This window comes from Monomorium pharaonis, chromosome 8 (assembly GCF_013373865.1).
Source record: "Monomorium pharaonis isolate MP-MQ-018 chromosome 8, ASM1337386v2, whole genome shotgun sequence".
NCBI classification, from domain to species: Eukaryota; Metazoa; Arthropoda; class Insecta; order Hymenoptera; family Formicidae; genus Monomorium; species Monomorium pharaonis.
Window position 1 is genome coordinate 2,970,643 of NC_050474.1, and position 21,801 is coordinate 2,992,443.

Genomic DNA, 21,801 nt, shown 5'->3' on the forward strand with positions numbered 1-21,801 from the left:
CGCAGCGATGGAGTCGGCGTGTTGTTGTCCTGGTGCACGATTGACAGCTAACCCCTAACGAGCAGGATTTCACTCGCGGCGGCTCGTAACGTGGCTCGCATCGAGGTACGTCGGCAGATGGTTGACGGTAGAATGAATTAGCGGCGACTTGATCTAGTAAAGATCCTTCGGCACTCGTAAACACCCTTTGTCACTCAAATTCCTTGAGCTACGTCCTTTAGTTTGTCATTGTTTTTTTCCGCACTCGAAACGGAACCAGGGTTTAAGGTAATCAGACAGGTATTACCCGAGGATGAACTTTCTTTAAAAAAGAACAAGTTACAAAAAACTGTAGTTAGAGAAATAACAGCCTATTGAATTTTACATATAGGTTTGCCCTTAAACTGTACCCTTCCCATGGTTTTCATATCCATATCTACATATCCTTTGAAGCAAAAAAAAGGTGCACTAGATGACTCAACAGCTGACCAAATAGTTGTTATAATTAATGGAGAATGGAACAGGAATTGTGAGACAGGATTTTTATGGCTCATTTTCCTCAGCTTTCTCTTTTCTTACACTTGCTGTATGCTCAGAGTAAGATACATATTCTTATACTTCCTTAAGCAATTCTTACATTAATGTTTTAGAAGTAAACAGGCATAAGAATACAAATATAAAAAATATAACTAATAAATGAACAGGCATAAATACATTTACATTTAAAATGAGATTAGTATATATTTAGGTTCAATGATAGATAAAAGGATATAACGAAGAAAATGAGGCACAATTAAAATAAATAGAACTAAAAAAAATCTACAAGCAAAAATTCAGTCAAATAAAGGATTCAAATTGGAAATGTATTATTTATTTGAAGGCAACGAACTATGGAAATGAAAAGAAAATGTAGTTAAAAGGACAGGTGTAAGACGTGCTCATTAGTCACATTTAACATAGGATTGTATGTTTAGGTTCTGAAAGATAGACAGAGGAATGAAACAAAGCGAACAAAGTACGATTGAAATGAGCGGATCTCTGAAACGAGGACTCGATTCGATGCTGCGCGAACGAGGGACGGATGAACGTAAAAAGAAAGAAAAGAAAACGCAAGAAATGGACGCTCTTAATTGTCAATTTTACGAGACGAGAGTAACGAAGGTCAACTGTTATCGTTATCGTCGTCGTCAGCGCTGTTTATCGACGTCGCGCGCCGATCACGAAAAGTCCGCGAGGCGATAAAATAATTATAGACTGTGAAAGAAAAAAAAGGGAAAGGCTCGTCGTTTACAAAACGTAAGACCAGCATTGGCGCGATCCGAACGAGCCAATTCAAGAATTTGATCGCTAACGCGCGAAAGCGACCTTCGTTCGTGACGATGAAGGGATGAAATTTATTTAACCGTAAGATTTTTATTTCCATAAGCCCGTTCCTACCAACGTAGATTAACTTTAATCTTGGTTTAACTTGTTATCTCATTCTAGTTCCAAAAATTAGAAAACGATAAAGATGAGTAAGTTAAATCGAGATTAAAGTCTATTAATCTATGTTGATAGAAACTGGCCATAGATCGCGAAGTCATAAAAATAAATACCGTTTAATTACGTAGAATTATAAAAGCTATGCATTAAATATACGCTTTTTTTCAATTTTTATAAACTATCGAGAGGGGACGACGTTCTTCGAGAGAAACATTCTTATTGCCGATTGTTTTACTTAGAGATGGACATTGAAAAATTACTTATGTCTTTAACACGTCATTATCGCTGTTGAGGACGAGGGGGTAATTAAAGCACGATGGAGCGTAGAACTTAATTAAGATAATTGGCCACACACAATAATACACTGTGCGAATTAAAGATTGATCGACGATCGTGCCACATGCGACTGTTGTCCACTGAACTGTTCTCGATTGTTGTCCACTGAACTGTTCTCGATTGTTTGCACGTGTTCGCGATTATCGTATTGCTTGCCGCGTTTACTGATTGAATTGTTGGGGATTGTTTAACATCGTGGGTGGGAGCAAACGCGGTATTTTGCATTGTTTCTGATGTAATTATCTGTAGCCATGGAACAAACGCTGTCGTGATAATACACCAGGAGCGTATCCATAAAATTATTACATTCAATAATTAACAGACATTGAATTGCAACGTTAATTGATCCTGAATTAGCAAACTTGTTCCTTTTTCGATAGTGTTGGACAAGAAAATCAACTCAACAAGAGTAACTGGTTGACGAAATTGAGTCTAAATAATAGAGAAATTAAAGCTTAGTTATCTCCAATGTCTACAGTTTAATGATTTACAGCAAATAATAATTATATCTTCCATTTCACAATTCCTTCATTGAAGTACATTCGAGATGCATTGTATCATGATGGTCTATTATTATGTCTTTTTGAGATCAATCGCATGTTATCATCTGCATCACATCCGTCGCATTCACATAATATGTTTATATATCTATAGTTGGTTGATTCTTTTCTTGTTTTTTGATAGGCGAGGGCAATCCCCCAACGCCGGGTGAATTACGTTTTTTCATGGAAGAAAACCTATTGGAGACGCCAGAGAGGCTCGATCGTAGATTTCCCCTTCCTTATCATGGATAGTTAATATTCGACGTTCACCCGACGAGCTGAGGACTCAAGCCAGAGACACGAATTGACGAGCAAGAGGAGTATACTCTCGTTCGTGCGCGAATAGACATCGCGTTCGACTTACTCGCATCGACATAATTTAGCGCTAATTTTGATTAAGTAAGCTTTTGATTTTGATATTTCTAATACAACAATATAAATTTTGTAAAGTGTTCTAAATAAGCAATTTAATTTATTTAAATAGAATTTTCTTTTTGACAAATAGTAGGTTGCAGATAAAAGAAAATCTTTCAAAACATTTTGAAAAACTAAACTTTTTTTAGGCTAATAAGTAATAAAATCATTAATAATTGTTTCCTTCAATTTTCCTTTGAGGAAAAGTATTTCCTTTGATTTGTAAAAAAAATTATTAACATCGAATCTGTTTATTTTGAAACATTTTGCATATGACAGATAGGACAAAATTAAGTATAAACGAATTTCTTAAGATATGTATCATGTAATATGTTTAGTTTAAATAATTTAATTAACGGATTTTTATTAAGCATTACAATTAATATCAGTATCATTTTTGTTGATCACGATATTGAATCGTTGATAAAGATGAGTTTCTATTGTACATTACATTATGTCACATCAAGGATACATTAGGATATTCTTCAGAATACACACCTCAATATTTATTTTTACTTTAACAATCATATCTTAACGAAGTATTTAAGATCTGTTTTTCAATTCCTAGATCTAAACCATATAGCATACCATATACCAAATATTATACTTAACGAACAAACAATAATCAGAGGGAATCGCTTAAAAATAAGAAATAGTTATTGCTTCAGAGCAACAATGAGATCCTTGGATTTTAAATTTCTAGTTTTTTTTTTAATTGAATCATGTTTACAATTGAAACGACAGCAGCCTGATCTTCGCACCAAGATTTTTAACGTGAATTTGAACAAGAATTAAGGAAAAAAGTTTACTAAAGAGAAACGGCTTCGCGTTCTCGGGCTCATCGTGAGGTTTACGAGCAGATTGTCACATGTTCTCTCCGAGAAGCGATAACGGGGCACTGCCGTCGTAAACGGTACGAGAGCAAGTCGACAGATAAGAGCCGCCAGTGACGGCAGATCAGATCCTGTCATCGGTAGGATGTAGCGGCGATTCCTCGCGGTGTAGTGATAGTTTATTGATAAAGTGTTGGCAAAGGCGATAGCGGTAATAGCGACGGCAGTGATTGTTATCGAAGAGTTTATAAATTTGGCGTTACCACTCTCTGTCATTTCATGCTCTGTGAAGATTCCAAGCTTCCTCGCTGAAGACTGCAAACTAATAGTAAATCACGAATACGTGGGGATGTTATGTAAGCCATACTCGCCTTCAGTAAACACATTCGGCACTCCCGCGTCGGGATCTGATTTGCAATGCGCCACAATGTTGCACAGTCGTAATACTTCGATTACAGAAAATGATTAAATCGAGTCGAGTAAAATACCAATTGCTCTTGTTGAGGGCGTTTACTGTCTTTTGACTTGTTTTCGCAAAATGTTTGTATTAAAATGTTACTCAAACACTCATTTCTTGTTGTATATTATGTACATGATGTATTTTCTTTAATTATTTATTGTGAAGAAAATTCTAATTGTCAGTACACGGAATCACAGTTTCTCAAGTGACGTACGAGATAGAACGTATTGATTATGCATCTCAACACGTGTTGGTTTACTCAGCGCGACGTGAGGAATCCCGGTCTTTCAGGTGATCAAGTTACTTGGTCGAAGAATGCACGTCAAAGGCAGCATGAGGATAATCTATGCGCGTGGTTGAGTTTGGACGAGGTAGCGAGTTACGAGGAAGATGTGCGATTGAGGACCGAGGAGCCAGAAGAGGAGGACGAGAAAGAGAGTGAGGAACGGGGTTCAGGGATGTCTACGGTGTCGACCAATAAACTACAAGTTCTGTGGGATCATTTCATCCACGCCGAACCTCAGAGTTACGAGGTATTATCATGACTTTTCTGAAATTAATACTTCTCAGTTTTCAAAATTGTACCTTATTGGTTTATTCCCTCTTTAAGTTTATATGAGAATTCTATCGTTTAATCTTAAGATTGTTTTTTTGTAATAAGTTTATCATGACAAGAATTATCTTTTCATGTATTGTATAATATATCAAAACAATAAATTAAAGAAATTTAATAGGCTTTGAATAAATCTAAAAAATGATTAATAATGCTAAAAAACTGATAAAAGAGGGTGATATCTTCAATTTATTTTCGTTCATGTAAATCAATAATAAATCCTAATAATACACAATAAATGTTTTGATCCTGTTTTGGATTTTCTTCAGTAAATTAACTACAATAAACCACAATATCTTTTCGATTTATATATAATTCTTGTTAAACACGTGGAATGATTAGAGAGGTCGAAACAATATATCACAGCCTTCATAAAATTTCGAAAAAATTACTGAATACGGTAAACTAATTATTATGTGAAATTATAATAAATTAAAGATTAAAGTTACCACTCAAAATCGAATATTACTGATATTGTATCATTACTTTTCTCAATTTATATCAATATATACAATTTACACGAAGCATAGTGTGAAAGTAAATCATTGCTGTCAAGTTTAACGCTAATTATATTTTGAAGCCTGTTATGATGTAATTGGATTATTCTCGCAATCGGAGACACCGTATTGTAGTGGCTTATGAAAGAAATGGATGCCCTACAAGTTAAGGCCAGCACACAATGCCAGGCAATAAGAACGGAAATAATGAAAGAGAAAAAGGATCTCCTTCTCTTTTTCTCTCTTTCTTTATTTCCTGTTCCTATTGTATTGTGCAAGGGCCTTTACCTGCGTCTTACTCATCAATATTTTGTGGAGGGCATTGATATATTCCAGACAGTACGTATATCTAAACTTGGGACATAAGATGTCTTTATAAAATATCTTTAAAAGACATTTTATGTTCCGATTTTGGATATCTCGTATTAAATTAGTACTGACTTGTTAGTATCTGTAATATTTAAAAAAATTATTGTTTTTCATCTTAAGAAGAGATGTGTACTAAGAGATTTGTACTATCTAGAAGAAACAACACACATCTTTTGGCTACATTCTTCTAATGTCTAATAGCTGATTAAAATAACATTATGTGATATCTCTCTCATATAATAATAGAATTTAAAAGTGCAGTTATGTTAATGCACTAATAAAATATGGCATTCTTTTTTAACATTAATTTGTTGCAATTGTGAGATTTTAATTATATAATTTTCTTCGAACTAATTCGATATATTTTCATTACAAATGATTATTTCCATCGTGAATCATGGGTATACGTGCTCAATTGCATGCCTACATGACAGTAAACAGACTATTTGTCATACACATTAAAAGATTGCTAGACACAATCCCTATTTCTGTCGACGAGAAGAACAGCGAAAATTCGGAATGCTCCAGTTTCATATCTAAAGCGTTTTATTAAATTGCGAATATCACACAAGCGACGGCGTGCTGCAAGTATGTCATTTTGCAATGCTTAATCGTTATGTTTTTCATTTATGTCCGTTAAAATGTTGATTACTATATCGCGCAAGAGACGCGAGCAAATTATCTTTGTTAACTTTGGCAAGTGATGAACGAAATGTGCTCCTCTTATCTCTAGCGCGGTTGCGTATCCACTAGTTTTCTCTTTGACGCGATATTTTGCGGATTTTTTTTTAACGAACCATATCTCCTGAATTACCGAACTCGCATTTACGGATCAAAAATAATTAGCGGTATTAATTGCATTCTACGAGTTCCATGTACTGCGAATACAAACATTCTTCTTTTCTTTAGATTACTTATTTTGTTCTATTGATAAGTTCTATTGATAAATATTCTGGCAAGCATTGATATCACATATATACACAATGATTGTTTCAGAAATCGTCCTGGCTTGATATATTTCTGGCGGAACTGCTCGCGCAAATTAAAGAAGGCAAAGACGTAAAAGATGTTTTGTCTTGTTGGTGAGGACTTTACGTTATTATTTTAATCTATTTATTATTTTCATCTTACATACAAAATTCTGCGCAATAAAATTCTCGTAAGATATACGCGATACTTTATGAGAAGCGTGTTCAATTACGCGTTTATTTTTATGACTCACGTCTTCGCTTCAACCGTAATATGAGAATTCAATCACACTTCTGTGGTTCTTGCGGTGAAGAACTTTTATGGTAGCTAGTTCGATTGATTCTTAATCAGATAGTTCATTTTATTTCTTTTCTATTAATCACCTGTTAATTATAGTCTGATTCAATTTTGTCTAAATATTTTAATTCAAATTTTACTGAAACTTTTTGTCTTAAATAGTGTAGTTATTGATTGTAGTTATGACCAAGTATTGAATTTAATTGCGCGTTAATTATATTTACACGTATATAATATAAAAAAGCCATTGACCTCTCTTGCATATTTTATATTTTGTTGTGAACCACTTTCTGATAAGTGGATAAATTTTCCTCTCTTCGTTCATTATTTAAAAAGTGACGGTATCACATGCATAGAGACAACAAATACATGCGAGCCGTAACTGAGTCGTATCTTTCTGATAACTTACATCTGATAATTCAAGCATTGAATGAGATATAGTAAAAAATATATATATATTAAGCGCATCCATGTGTTTCAGTTCGGTTGGCGTTGGCGGTGTGTCAACTCTCGTGGCTTGCGAATTGCTTTCGGATGTGCACGAGTTGTGCGGAAACAAAAACAATGGCGGTGAGTTGATTGGTCTGCGAAAATACCTGGTCCAGGATCGCGGCTGGCGTTACCTGGCAGTGTTGCATCTGTTAGGTGTACGTGGTTTATCCTGCGGTCGCGAACTGGTCGCACTGTTGGTCGCTCTCTATCAGGTCGCATTCCAAGAGGGGGCCAACTCGGGGGCTGACTTGACTGTCGCGTCGCAAAAGTCTGATGGCGATTCCGCTGTCGTCGAGTCATTGACACGCAACCAATACATCAAGTTTCACTGTAACGACGATACCGTCGATACAGTGAATATCGTGCTGCATGCGAAACGCAAGAGCAATAAGAATTCTGGCCGCAGACGTTTTTCTCATGAAGGCGATACGCCGTCGCGCAGAAGATTCGTTCGTCGACACATGACTGGTACCACGAAAATCCAGCAATCCACCAGTCATAAGCAAAAGAAGTCATCATCGATTCTGGAAGCGCGACGTAATACACCGAAGAACGAGACGAGCAGTGAGTTTGAACCATCAACGGATGGCATTGATCCAGCGCGTTCTCTTACGCTGAAGATACGTCTGAATCCGATGGACTTCGAATATTTCACATCGATTGTTAGGAGCGACGAAGAGCAGAAATGGCAAGCTGAACTGTATGAGCTGCCACCTCGTCCCGTGAGGAAAACGCCGCGCGACTATATCGATGAAAGGATCCGCGATGTATTGGATGCCAATATCAGTAATTTCGAAATTAGTCTATTAATTATACAACTGCTGCAAGGTTTACGCGATTATGACACACCCGCCGAACAAACGCCAGCCGTGCAAGTCTTAAAATTCGCTTTGGACACGCTATGGTCACTACAATTCGGCATAGACGGCAGCAGTTTAAATGGTACGGAAAGTGCGACCTTGAAGGCAGCGGCTGCCAGGTTGATGTTGACAGCTCTCGAACGTGCCTTGAGGGCCGACGAACCTACCACGGCAGTGATTCACAATGGTCTGCTGCCAATGACTCTGAGATTGTTGGAAAATGCCTGCAGCAAGCCAGTGAGTGTATTAGAACCCGAGGAAGGTTCGTTGTTACAAGAATTTATCTTTGCCATCATCTATGGAATCGTCACGTTCCTCTATTGCCTGTTGCACCAGCGTAGCAGTAATGTCGACAAGCTGTCGGATTTCCTCGAATTATTTCGACTTTTCGTCGAGAGTCAGGATGGCAGGCTCGTCGAGAGAACGGTGTTTACGATTGTAGATCTTTCTAGTGTCGATTCGGCGAAATCAATAGTACGGGCTAAGAAGATAATCGACATAATAGGGGCGCTGATCAGCGGATTGAAGCATGTTCGTCGTGATCTTTCGCACTCCACGCAGTGTCACAGGACCAAGCACAAATCCTGTATCGAACACATTCAGAGTCACCATCATTCTGATATACTCGGAGCACCATACTCTCAGTCGATCGTTGGCGTAACCGATAAACAAGTGTGCTGTATCGCCTCATTATTTGCGACTCTCACGAGTTTACTGAAAGAATCTCATTTATTCGCAAGCGAGCTGCAGGTGAGACTGATCGGGATAATCACCGCCGCGGGTACGTGCTGTTGTTTCCCACCGAAGGTACTCGTTTCATGCATCGTCGCCTGTCTCAGAAAACGTAATTTCTCGACATACGCGCCAGCCGTAGCGTTCTTGGAGCGTACTCTCTTCAGAGAACTAGGTGTTTATTCGACCATGGAAGCATGCAGCACCTGTGACAAACCAGCCAATTACTCGTGGGATTTCCTGGAACTGTACATTGATTTGCTGTATCTTGACGATCCGAAACTCTGTTACGTTGTCATGGCGCATCTGCTGAAAGTCACACCCGTTTCTCGATTTCACGTCAAAGAACAACTTTTTTTCAAAATTTTCTATCCAACTTTTTTACGTGCTAAAACGCATTACGTAGCCGATAAAGACAACGCAACGGCGAGATTTCTTTTGCAGTCCTGTATATCCGTTATATCATGTTTAATTGTGAATCTGAAAATGTGCGAGAAATTCATGGAGATAAACGGATTGCACGAAATACTATCTTTAATAGCGGACGCGACATTCACTAGGAGCGTCTACGCTCTTTTAGAAGTCACCGTGACCGTAGAAATCTGGAGGATTTGTAAGGAATTTGACAATACGGAAAGTATTGAGACGCCAGCGACTAAGTTCCTCTTTGAAACCCTTGATAGAGAGACGAACGAATTGTTCATCAATTTGCAGCGTCTTAAGGAACTAAATGTGGGAGAGAAGGCGGACCAGCAAAACGAGAAGGATACGCCTGATGATTGTGACAATCAAAAAGCTGAAATATCTGCTCTCGATGATTTAAGAACAGAGACCGCTGAGGTGGCGATTGAAGGTCTCGATGATACAACATTATCGCAATTACCTGAAAGTAATATTCACGAACAATTAGAGAACAAGACTGATACAATAAATGCCATAGCAAATTTGAATTCGTTTGACTTTCTTATAGAAAATGCCATTGAAGTGTGTAACGACGAGGATGCGCCGTATAATAAATTCAGCCTGTATCAGGCTAGCGCAGCATGGAGGGCTGCTGCAGGAGTAGCATTATGTAGCCCAAAATTCCGCACTGAATTATCAGCACATCCAATATCAAAAAAATCATTACACTTATTCAAGTTGTTAACTGTGAGCATCGCTATGGATAGTATTGAAGGTAGTTGTGATATGTGAAATGATAATTGTTATTAAAACCTGAAAAATCGTTATTAAAAAAATTATTAATGAATCGTATTTATTTATTTTTTTAGATAAATCAGCGCATAAGCTCTTCGAAGCCCTGATTACGTGTTGTCTGATATCTCCGTTGTGTAAGTGTATTCATGTTACGAATGCGATTAATAAAAACGCGTAACATATACACGTCGATTACGTATGTATATACATATATATCATCCGTGCAGCTGCGGCCTTATAATCCGAAGATGTTTCGCGCGTTTACTCGTCAGAAAAACAGTTCAAGGAACGTAGGCGGGTAGTAAATGTTATTCTTAAAATCTCGGTTGATCGTGACATTATCTAATTATATTTAGAATTATATTTATTATTCGCTTTATACATTGAAATTTTATTCCGTTGCTCTTACTGATTTTGTGTAACGACAAATATTCTGCGGTGTAGATAATTGTAACATAGTCATGGAGTTAAGAAAGATACTGATGAATACTGGAATAACACTTGGCCGTGGAATAGCTGTGATAGTGGACGCGGTGTTGAAGGTCTCTATGCTAAAACCAGCACAAGAAAACAGTATACAGCAACAACCGCGTCCCAGAGTACGTGTTAACAGTGTTTTAAATCTTTATATTGTTAAAAATAAAAAACCTGGATATTTATTAATTTAATCGAGTACCTTAGATATTTATTAATGCAACTTTCAGCTTCCAACCATATCGTTAGAGACTCTACCAGATTATGGTGCAGAAGATAGCAGTACCGGCGAATACGTAACCGCTGATGATGGATATGAAGCAGATATTGAAGTGCCTGGGAAAAATACTAACAGCATTTCCAAGAAAAACAGCAGCCCCCTTGGACCTGTGACAGAGCCGAGAAGCCACGCCAATGCACATCCTGCTTTGTGTTCCCTGGCAATAGATCTTTTAATTCATTTCAGTGAACAGTAAGTCCCTAACATTTTTGGGAATATATATGTTAATACATATTTTTTATTTTATGAAACCCTTTTCTTACAGAGGTTTAGATTTAGAAAGAGGATCGATAATAACTGGTGGATTGCGAAGGGTCACCGTTACTTGTCGAGAAAGTGCCTCAAGTTGTGCCGCCCTTGCGGCTTCAGGAACTATTATGAAAATATTGAATGGTTTTAAAAATATATTTATGGAAAACGATCCGCGATATCGAGGTAATTTTAGTATGTAAGGAAGTATACAAATCCATAAAATAGGATATTTTATAGTGCATTTTTACAGACTTGCAACACGCGGCATTGGAAGTTTTTACATTATTGGCAACGCAATCAATCTCACCAACAGAGCTTGTCGCGTATCTGTCGTTTTTCAAAGTAAAGAAATCGCCATTATTGCCCTTGCTGGAGCCATTATATCACTTGGTGCTGGCTGCTCGACCTCAGCCGAATTTTATTCTATCATTCCCTGTACAGTATGACACGAAAGTGTCGCTGAAGGCCCAAACGGAGGAACACAAAAATCTGGAAAAAGTTGAGAATCTTGTGAACAATTTTAGAAAGAAGCATCTCGCTGCGGGAATTTGTAGTCCGTGGTCCGTACATGCAACGTGTCTGCCCATCGGACCGGAGCTTGCTTGGTCGGTGTGGTTGCATGGTTGCTCCGTTTCCATGTGGTTAAGGATAGAAAGAGGGCTACCAGTTGGCGGACGTACTGTCCACAGTACTTCCCCATTGCTTGATTCAGATAGTGAGAGTTTATCAGACTGGGGTATTCTTTCTGATGACTGGAGTCGAGATGGTTAGTAAAAAGAAGAAACACTTATTAATCACATAAATGATTATGTTTATTCTGTCTCTAATTGCCCATTTATCTTTAATATACGAATTTTATTTATTATTCGTTATTTCTTATTGAATGGATTCATGAAGTTAGCATTAAAAAAAACAAATATGAATGTCTGCTCTTTCTTCTAGTTTTAGCAGGTTCTGTGTCGCCACCCACTCCAACATCAATAATACATTTGATGTCCATCGGGTTTGAGTCGTTAGTTTTAGAAACTTGGCTTGATCTTAGATCAGGTAATATTCATTTTTCAATTTCATTAATTATAAGTAAAAGTTTGTGCTTGCATTGATTTTATCATTTTTAGATAAATTAATTTTACGACTCACTCGACCAGATGATAAGATGAATCGGACAATCTCCGAAACTTCGATAAATGGTATGCTTCCTTCGGGATGTTGGCATCACTTAACTTTAAATATTAAAGATACTGTCTTGAATAAGCGCAGTGCTGTAGTTGAAGTTACGCTCTGGGTGAATGGTTGGAAAGAAATCAATGCTCAATTACCATTTGACGGTTTACTAGTGAGAAAACCTGGTACTACGTGTATTTTGTTAGGTCAAATTGGGTCGAGTTTTGGTAGTATTGGTGCGTGGTACCTTGGAAATTTAATGATTTTTAGGTACATTATTTTATTAGTAGAAATAATTCATAATATAATAAGATTATCTGTATGTTTTATTTGACTGTTATTCGCAGATGTCCAGTATTTACGAAAGAACGTGCATTGCACCTGGCAGGTTTCGGACCAAATTATACTAACTTAGCAGATTATACTTTAAATACGGTCAAACCAGATTTTGCACCCCTTATTGCATCCGGTGCATTGAATGGCGTTCGCGAAGTGAGATATGGTTAGCAATGTGTTATTACTAATAGATATACAATTATATATTAAACAGTTTAATATTTTATTTATATAAAATTAGAGATTTTAATATCTATTAAATCTTAATATCTTATGCACTGTAGAAGGAGGTAAATTTGATTTAAGCCGTCGAAAATCTTATGGCGGTACTTATTTGAGACACGCCGTCGAAACGGTGGTATCGGAATCGAAAATTGATTGGGATGCTGTTATGGACGTGACAAATTCACATCTTAGCGAGCTGCAAGATAATTTGCTTCTTAATTATGAGGCTCAAAATCCCAATATCGTACATTTGTATCCTCAAGCTGTCGCTAATCCTGCTGGTAAGTAATCGTTGACATGTTACTGACTGTGTATATTGTAATATCATAATTATCATATAATTTATTGTTGTGTATTATTAATTATTATTTTTATTACTTTTACAGTTGTTGTGAGAAGTATCTTCCCGAGTCAACCAGGTTTCAGAGTCGTTTCGGTCCCAGAGCACAGAGTATCACAACAGCCACCTTTATCGATACCTACGATCGTATCTACTCGTTTAGAGAGTCAACAATACCGAGGTCTTGTACCTGCAGCAATCTTAGTGGGCGGTGTACCAGTATTCTTATATCTTTTTGCCAGAGTAAATATTTTGTTATATAATTAAAAAAGAAAGGATAAAAGAATCTGTCTATGTTATTCTCTAAACGTATCGTGAATTTTTGTAGGTGGTAGAATTAAGTTCAACCGAAGAAGAACAAGCATTAGCTTTGTCCATAATCCTGCATCTTGTTCGTAGTGATTCGGAACTTCTGAATCAATATCGATCAGACGGCGGGACGTCACTAATTCTGCGTGTCCTAGAATCATCTAGGTGTCACGCAGGTAGACATATTCTGAAGGCGATGCTAGATGCGGCATGTGACAGCTCGATCATCATCAAAGATATCAGCAGTGGCAATCATTCCATCTCACAAAATTGCGAAGCCGTTATCATAGATCCGGGACTAATCAAGGGTGCACTCACCGCGTGGAGAGCGTGGGTGAAATACGATACGTTAAATTTACTGTTGCAAGCATTATTACTTTTATTGCGCGATCAACATTCGCATCGTGAATTCAATGCGTCACAATTAAACAGGGTCGGAATCGTAGATACAATTCTTACCTTATGTAAGGTAAATAAAATAATTCGTATACATTAAAAATCCACACCTATATACACAATAAAATAATTGTAATAACTAAAATATTGTAAAATACACATCGATACGCGATGTATATATGTTATAATATCTCTTGACTTTCGCGTAGGAACACTTCATGTACGAAATGCATGAAGAAGAAAGTACCATATTAGACTCGAATACTGGAATCGCTATTGTGGAACTGATGCGTGCCTTAATGGGTGCACCGCCTGAATTTGCTCACTTGGTCGCCATCACTGATTATCTGGTTCTCGTTCATCAAGCCTCGGAAACTTATGTCACTCACTCGCGACACAATATCTATTTTATGCTGCCGCAACTGAAGGAAAAGAATACAAAAAGGAACGATACTATTTCTGATGAATCGATAGGTATGGTGGAGAACAGTAAACTAAACAAGGCACTGACAAATGAACAGGTATGATTTTTATAATATAAAATTTCTTTGAAAATTACGTAAATATTATATTTAATCACTTTTCCAGATTCAAAAAACGCGAAGCCCTAAAAAGAAGGATCGTAAAAACGTGCTCTCATCAGATAATACTAGTGCCGGAGAAGATTCTGGAATTGCAGGTAGCGATGGGTCTAATCCTCAAAGTAACGTATGTATGAAAATATTAAGTCTTCATACGTAAGTATAATGATAAAATTTTACATATTACTTATTCCAATCGAATTATTTAGGAAAGACAATCAACATACGCGGATGAAAGAAGAGCCTGTCAGGGCTTAGTCTGCGAAGGGTTGTTATTATTATTGAGAGATGCCCTGAGAGTGTTACCAGATTGTCAAGTTGGATTAGTACTAAAGCATGTTTTAAGAGCTGAACTGCTATTAGTTCTAGCCAATGATCCTGATAATCGTGTACGCACAGCATTGATTAAGGTAAATAATTTCTCAATACAGTATACATCGTACAATTTCTATCGAGGCACGGAGCGAATGAAATGTTTCATCAGTATCTCGTGATATCTTACAGGTGATACAAACCTATCTACAACGTGCTAGCGATGAGGAAGTAAATAAGTTTATAAAACAAAAGTATTTCATGCATCTAGGAAATCAGATAGCTTTATATCCTGGAAGCGAATCGCTGATTGTCGCTTTAGAAAATTTAGCTTTACGAGGTCCGACACTGGCGGCGATGCCACCGTTAATGGCAATGATTGCGAAGGCCGCGAGCTCTGATTCAAATGTAGCCAGGCCAATAGTATCTTTTATCACTGACATAATAGCAAAGGTACAAAAATGAAAAACATAGCAAATCTAATGTATAGCTATACAAATTAATTTTTATTACTTTAGAACACGAGTGCACTGAAAGTACTTCTGGAGCAAGGTTTAATCGAATCATTGGCACAAGCTTTGGCCGCAGCCGCGCATAAGAGTACTTCAACATCTATTCACCGAGACATTCACGTACTATTCGTAGCAATCGTGACCAAGCTTCTAGAACTACCGGGAAATCATCAGATGCAAGCTGTACTCGATCTACACATGATACTCGATTACATGGAACTATCGGAGAAGTTACGATGCCGCGCAAGTTTAACTTGCACGACCATAAGAGACGCCCAAGTCGCATTATTTGATGGAGAGTTAGATATGCTTACGACTAAAATGTCGAATCCTTCAGGATTTCGTCTACGTAGCACAGCCTCTTATTTGGCTTCGGCATCTTACTTTACCTCAGGTAATTATGACGCGTAAGTTTTTCCCTCAGCACTTATGTATTTACACTCAAAAAATTTTTTTTCAGTTCTCACGACATCCAGCGAACAGAGTGATCACGGGTCTCGTTCGTCTAGTTATGCAAACTTTCAGACAAATTCATCCCAGGTGTTACGCGAACCTAGCAAAGGAGAACTAAATGATCGTTTTCGTATTATTGTGACACGTGCCGTTGAATTTATAATGGCTGCTGACGCGTCGCCATCTGTCAACGAATTGCAATTGACGAGAAGGTTATTTTCCATTCTTCTACATGGTTTGTGTAATCCGCTGGAGAAGAAAAATCACTGGAGCAACACATGGTCTGTTAGATCGGCTTTGAAAAAGTATACGGCTAAAATTATGGTATGGCTGCTGGAACCACATCAAAATATGAATACGAGAGTATACGCCATCAGATCTCTAATGGAAGAACCGAGAGCTCGTGAAATTTTGTCATGTATTCTGGAAGTTCATCCACAGGTATTTAGATCCATTTTAAAACGTATTCTTATTTTATGCATCAAGACGTGAAACCTATTTGTATTAAAATATGATTTGTCCTGATACTATTGTTACATTCTTTCATTCATAATTTTTAATTTTTTTATCTACTTTTTATAAAACATATATCATCAGAATCGAATCTGATCTATGTACGATCATTTTCACATGGAGCTACGTGTTACCTTAAAATGTGAAATTATTATCTGTAATATTATGTGTGTATAGATGGAGCAAAAGTTCACTGTATTTTTTTGGGACCTGTTGCAAAAACGAGACGAGATGCCGAGTGCTGATGCTAGGGTGTGTGCAGAGTTAAGGGAAGCTTTGCGTGTATGGAACCTTGCCAAAGGGATAGAACAAGCTAGTCCTGAAGTATGGAATGATGAATTAGCTTTGTTACGTCGAGATTTGCTTTCAACTCAAGATATTTGTATCGACAATTATTCTGTGGTTTTAAGGTAGACATACATCATATTTATTTTAGAAGTTACTGTATTTCGTTGAATTGAAAAGTTAAATAAAACGATATAATTTTCCCCTAGAATTGGCAAAAGATTTGATGCGTTGGCGAAGCAGTTAACTGAAAGCGCTATGACCATAACGCGTTCGGTTGTGGAGGAACAAAATCGTGAGCGCAAGGTGTTGATGGAGCAGTTAAAACACACACGAGCATTAGAGGCACAAGCGGTGGCTAGATGGAGAGACATAGCCAAACGACTAACACACGAACGGGCGCCATGGCACTTTCCTGAAAGTTACCCGAAAAATTGGGAATTAGATCCAACTGAAGGCCCTGCGAGAGTCAGAATAAGACTTCAGAGATGTCATCTGAATATTGATGAGAAATTTTTTTTGCCTGAGTATCAAGATAAATTAGGTATATCTGCAATAAAATAAATACAAAAATTAATATTATGAAGTAAAACGTTACGAAATATTTGTCTTAAATAAATGTAGTTTTAAAATCATTTACATATATGAAAAAATTTAATGTTTTGAAAAATTCATCATATTTAATCTTAAATTTTATATTTTATAGCATCTTCTAATATCGAGCTGCCATTATCGTATTTGTTTACAAGTACTCGCGAAGACGCCAATACTGCGGCATTAATAGAACGGTTGCATACGAGTGAAAAAATACGTAAGATGTCTCAGGCAAAAGTTGTTACACCTAGGGCTGAATTAGCTGGAGAAGTCCTCATCGGCGAGACGTGCGTGTATTTCGTTCCGGACAATCCCGATATGCCGTTACATACGGATGTATGTTACAATCTCTTTAGTTTTTATAATTATAATTTTATAATTAACTGATAAAACTTCTTAACCCCTATTGTTAATTACAGATAGCATTGGGTGGTTTCGATTTGGCTGTGGCTGGTGGTACCGCTTGGCGTCTCGAAGATATTCGAGAATTGCACAGAAGAAGATACCAATTGCAAGAGAGAGCCATCGAAATCTTTCTCATTACTGGCAGAACATACCTATTGGCATTCAATTCGTCCAAGGAAAGGGATGAATTTGCGACGGAATTGTCCGCATGCAATTTACCTAGGCGAATCCCTGGTGATGATTTAGGAGAGGCTCTAGCCTTGTGGAGGAGTGGCGTGCTTACTAATTGGGAATACATAACTTGCTTGAATAAACTAGCAGGCCGTTCGTATAATGACTTAATGCAATATCCCGTATTTCCGTTCGTCTTGGCAGATTACATTAGCGAGAAGATCGACTTGAACAACCCGAAAATTTATCGGTAAATAGTAATAAAAAATATGTGACATTCTTCTTATACATTCTCGAATATACTTGCGGATATACTTGCGTTTTACAGAAATTTTAAACGACCAATGGCTGTGCAAGATAAAAAGAACGAGCAACATTACATAAATAATTATAATGTAAGCCATTTAAAATAGTCATGATTGTGTTTAACGTTTTGTTATAGTCCCACTAATAATTTTATTTCCACACAGTACTTGAAACAAACTTTAACAGAAGGATTAAATCTAATTGCTTTAAATCAAGGACCATTCCATTATGGCTCTCATTATAGTAATTCTGGAACTGTATTACACTTTTTGGTACGGCTTCCACCGTTTACTAGCATGTTCCTTTGTTATCAAGGTAGTTACAAAAAAAATATTTTTTTAATGATATTCATTGAAAAGTTAATAATTGTTAACCTATTTTTGTTTATAGATAACAATTTTGATATTCCCGACCGAACATTTCATGCATTAGCCACTACATGGAGATTAACTAGTTGCGATTCAACAACAGACGTGAAGGAATTGATACCAGAATTTTTTTATTTACCTGAATTTTTATTAAATTTCGAAGGTATGTAAATTTAAGTATACTGCAAATGATATTGAAAAAAATAATGCGCACATACAATCTAATATATATGCAAATATGTTCATGTGTGTTGCAGGATTCAATTTCGGTGTTCGACAAAATGGCAACCAAGTAGGAGATGTTGAATTGCCAAAGTGGTGTGGTGGTGATGCACGTCTATTTATATTGGCACATAGAGCTGCGCTGGAATCCGACATTGTGAGGGAGGTATTGCCATACTGGATCGATCTTGTCTTTGGATTCAGACAGACAGGAAGACCGGCAATAGAAGCCATAAATGTTTTTCATCCCGCAGTATGTGCTCTTATATTATTACAGCTTAGCTTTGTACGATTGAATATTAAAATCGCATTCTTCATCTCTATGTAGACCTATTATGGATTCGACGTAGAAAAGATAATCGATCCTTTAGAACGTCAGGCCTGGGAAACTATGGTGCGAACTTACGGTCAAACACCTGCGCAATTATTCAGAGCTCCCCACCCATTGATTCAAAATCTCGGCAATATAGCACTGTCTAATCAAATGCCGCAGGTCATTGAAGGAATCAATGGTAATTGTTTTTCATATATCTTCCTTGTTCTAAAATATCAATGTATATTAGTAATAGTTCAAATTTGTGTTAAATTGTATTAAATTAAAATGTATTAAATTAATTAAACGTTGCATTAAATGTTGTATTAAATGTTATGTCTGATGTAATCGCAGGTATAAAATGGGGAAATTATGTGGGTGCGCCCGGCAATGAGCCCGTATTATGTTGGAAGCTTAAGCACAAAACTCTGTTAGCTTCTCTAGTTCCTTTGGCAACTGGTGATGTTTTTGGTTTGCCTAATTATACTACGCTTCTCCTTGGTTACACCAAAGAAAAAGGTCCATATCACGATTATTCATATCGCATATTATAACGCTTTTCATCCAACTTGAAGCTTTATATGCAGATATGAATGAAAGCTTTTTACGTTATTAGGCAGCAGCATGTTAAGCGGTATGTCTGTATTGGGTGTTGCATTAACGTCATGGAGCGGCACAGATGGAATCGCTAGATTAAAATGTAAGAAGGAACAGCCACCAAGACCTCTAATTAAATCCTCAGGTCTTGATCCCGTAAGTATTTTAATACACATTTCATAATAAGTAAGGCGCCATCAAGATTTAAAAGTAATAAACAAAGAAGAAAATAATTTTTTTAATTCGCAACACAATTATTACAATTATTTCTTCAAAATAGAATGTTAAATATATGTTCAGCATGTTCAATTGTGTTTAGATTACAACGCTAGCATCTACTCCTGATTGTGGACAACTTTGGATTGGACATTTATCGGGTAGAATTACAGTGCACGCGTATACCATAGGGACTACGAGTAAAATCGAATTCAGTTCAACATCTGCGACGGTACTTTTGGCTCACAGAAATCGAGTGACAGTCATATCTCTGTCGCGTGCATTTAGCATTGCTTGTTCCGGTGATAGCAGCGGTATCATTGTTATTTGGGATTTAAATAGGTATGTAGCAAAGATAAATTTTACATATTTAAGCATGTAAAAATAAAAACAATTATATTTATAATTATATGAGACACATCTGTATATTTTTATTTTGACAACAGCTTAACATACGTGAGATCAATAGTCCGTGACCAAGGTTATGCTATACATCTTTTGTGTATTAGCGAGACACTCGGTGATGTGGCCGCTACTTACGACTTTCCCAGATCAGAGGACAATGCGACCAACAATCAGTCCGAGTTGACGGTGCACACTATAAACGCGAGAGACGTGGGCTCCATTTTATCTAGAAGACGTGTAACGGCACTCTGTTACAGTAACGCACCAGAGGGTGTTTCTGTTAATGTCATCGCAACCGGTTTAGACAACGGAATAATAAGGTACGATACGTTATAATTATTTTGTTACATCTACGAAGAATTATTAATTGAAAGTGTGTTCCTGATTATGCAGATTATGGAGCAGTTGGGATCTGCAATTAGTCAGAGAGATTTCGAATAACGTGAAAGGTTGCGGCGCGATAATCGCTGTAGCATGGTCGCTGGATCAGCACCATTTGTACGCGGTCACCGAGGATTCCACTGTTCTCATTTGGGAAGGATCTAAGCGTCTCGGCAACGGTACACCGAAATTCGTCAATCTAACGTCATATTGATCTGTGGAATCATTGTCTCAATCATTGTCGATTTAAAAACGATACAGAGCCAAATGGAGAACAAACTGGGAATACAACTTATATATAAAGAGAGAGAATTAGATTGGGGGCATAAACATGATATTATTTTTTATATCACAGTTGTGATGTTTGTACTAACGTGTAGCTTTTTTATATCGTTTCTTAATATGATTCGTTGATGTAATTAGTCTTTTTTTTCATTCTGTGTTATTATTTAAGAATGTGTTTATTCCGATTAATCGCGCGCCCATCCTTTTTTTATTCAATTATATCTATTTCAATTATATTATGACATGTATGTATTGAGGAGAAACTGAACAATGTGCTGAGAAGTATATTATTCTTATCAATTCTCCCAATATGATGATTAGATCTGGGATGCTATTCCGTAACCATTTACCGACAACTATCGATATCGTTAAGTATCTTCGCGCACGTATTTTGATGAAAATGATTATGAAAAAATATGCGCAACGACACTTAACGACATCGATAGTTGTCGGTAAGTGATTACGGAATAGTGGTCCTGTAATATAGTCTGCATTATATTTTTATAAAAACTTTTTATATACAATCATGTGTATTCATATAGATTGTATGTCTTATTGTTCAATAATGTAATTTATGCGCATATATATCAACTTTTATAGAATAACATAATGCAGCAACAAAGACATGTTTACACAAATCACTCATTTTTTTAATGTTTGCATTCCTCTTGCTGATATTTCCATGTAAATGTATATATGTATATGTATATTGAATAAATTTTTGCATTAAGTCATACTGGTATTTCATTTATCCACAGGTACTTAACTACGTACCTTAAATCTCATTGCCACATATACACAATATAAATTTAACTAATTCATTTGATAAAAATTCACTCACCGATTGCTGTCGCTGCTCCTGCTGCTGTTGCTACTGCTATATTCCTTTTCCGGAATACCGAGTCGCTCCATGGATGCTTTCTGCTATCATCCTGCTATTGTCGAATCGCACATTAATAACGATCACCTGATACTTTATTCGGCAATCTCGATATTACGGATAATATATCACACATATCACATACGAGTAAAAC

The 21,801-nt window shown here is 36.8% G+C and overlaps 1 protein-coding gene across 12 annotated transcripts; it reads left to right on the forward strand.

The window, feature by feature from the left end:
- The first annotated feature begins 15 nt into the window (after nt 1-15).
- On the forward strand, nt 16-21,501 carry LOC105831104 (lysosomal-trafficking regulator). Of its 12 annotated transcripts, none has more exons than XM_036290635.1 (36): nt 144-279; nt 371-1,383; nt 2,482-4,579; nt 6,522-6,607; nt 7,273-10,052; nt 10,147-10,206; nt 10,517-10,671; nt 10,777-11,018; nt 11,092-11,261; nt 11,329-11,844; nt 12,021-12,125; nt 12,197-12,512; nt 12,590-12,744; nt 12,863-13,084; nt 13,190-13,386; nt 13,472-13,921; nt 14,058-14,369; nt 14,437-14,556; nt 14,639-14,839; nt 14,934-15,194; nt 15,260-15,647; nt 15,714-16,147; nt 16,397-16,629; nt 16,714-17,048; nt 17,211-17,434; nt 17,518-17,924; nt 18,003-18,069; nt 18,145-18,295; nt 18,371-18,511; nt 18,606-18,823; nt 18,899-19,082; nt 19,238-19,402; nt 19,500-19,636; nt 19,800-20,038; nt 20,143-20,421; nt 20,495-20,696. In XM_036290635.1, the coding sequence occupies exons 3-36, from the start codon at nt 4,280-4,282 to the stop codon at nt 20,694-20,696; spliced, it is 10,452 nt and encodes a 3,483-aa protein (XP_036146528.1). In that variant the 5' UTR covers nt 144-279; nt 371-1,383; nt 2,482-4,279. The 12 variants fall into 12 exon arrangements, 10 of the variants coding, with proteins under 10 accessions (XP_036146532.1, XP_036146528.1, XP_036146531.1 ...); XM_036290638.1 differs by lacking the exon at nt 144-279 and having other exon boundaries at nt 437-576; nt 954-1,383; XM_036290637.1 differs by lacking the exon at nt 144-279 and having other exon boundaries at nt 443-576; nt 728-1,383.
- The last annotated feature ends 300 nt before the right edge of the window (nt 21,502-21,801 follow it).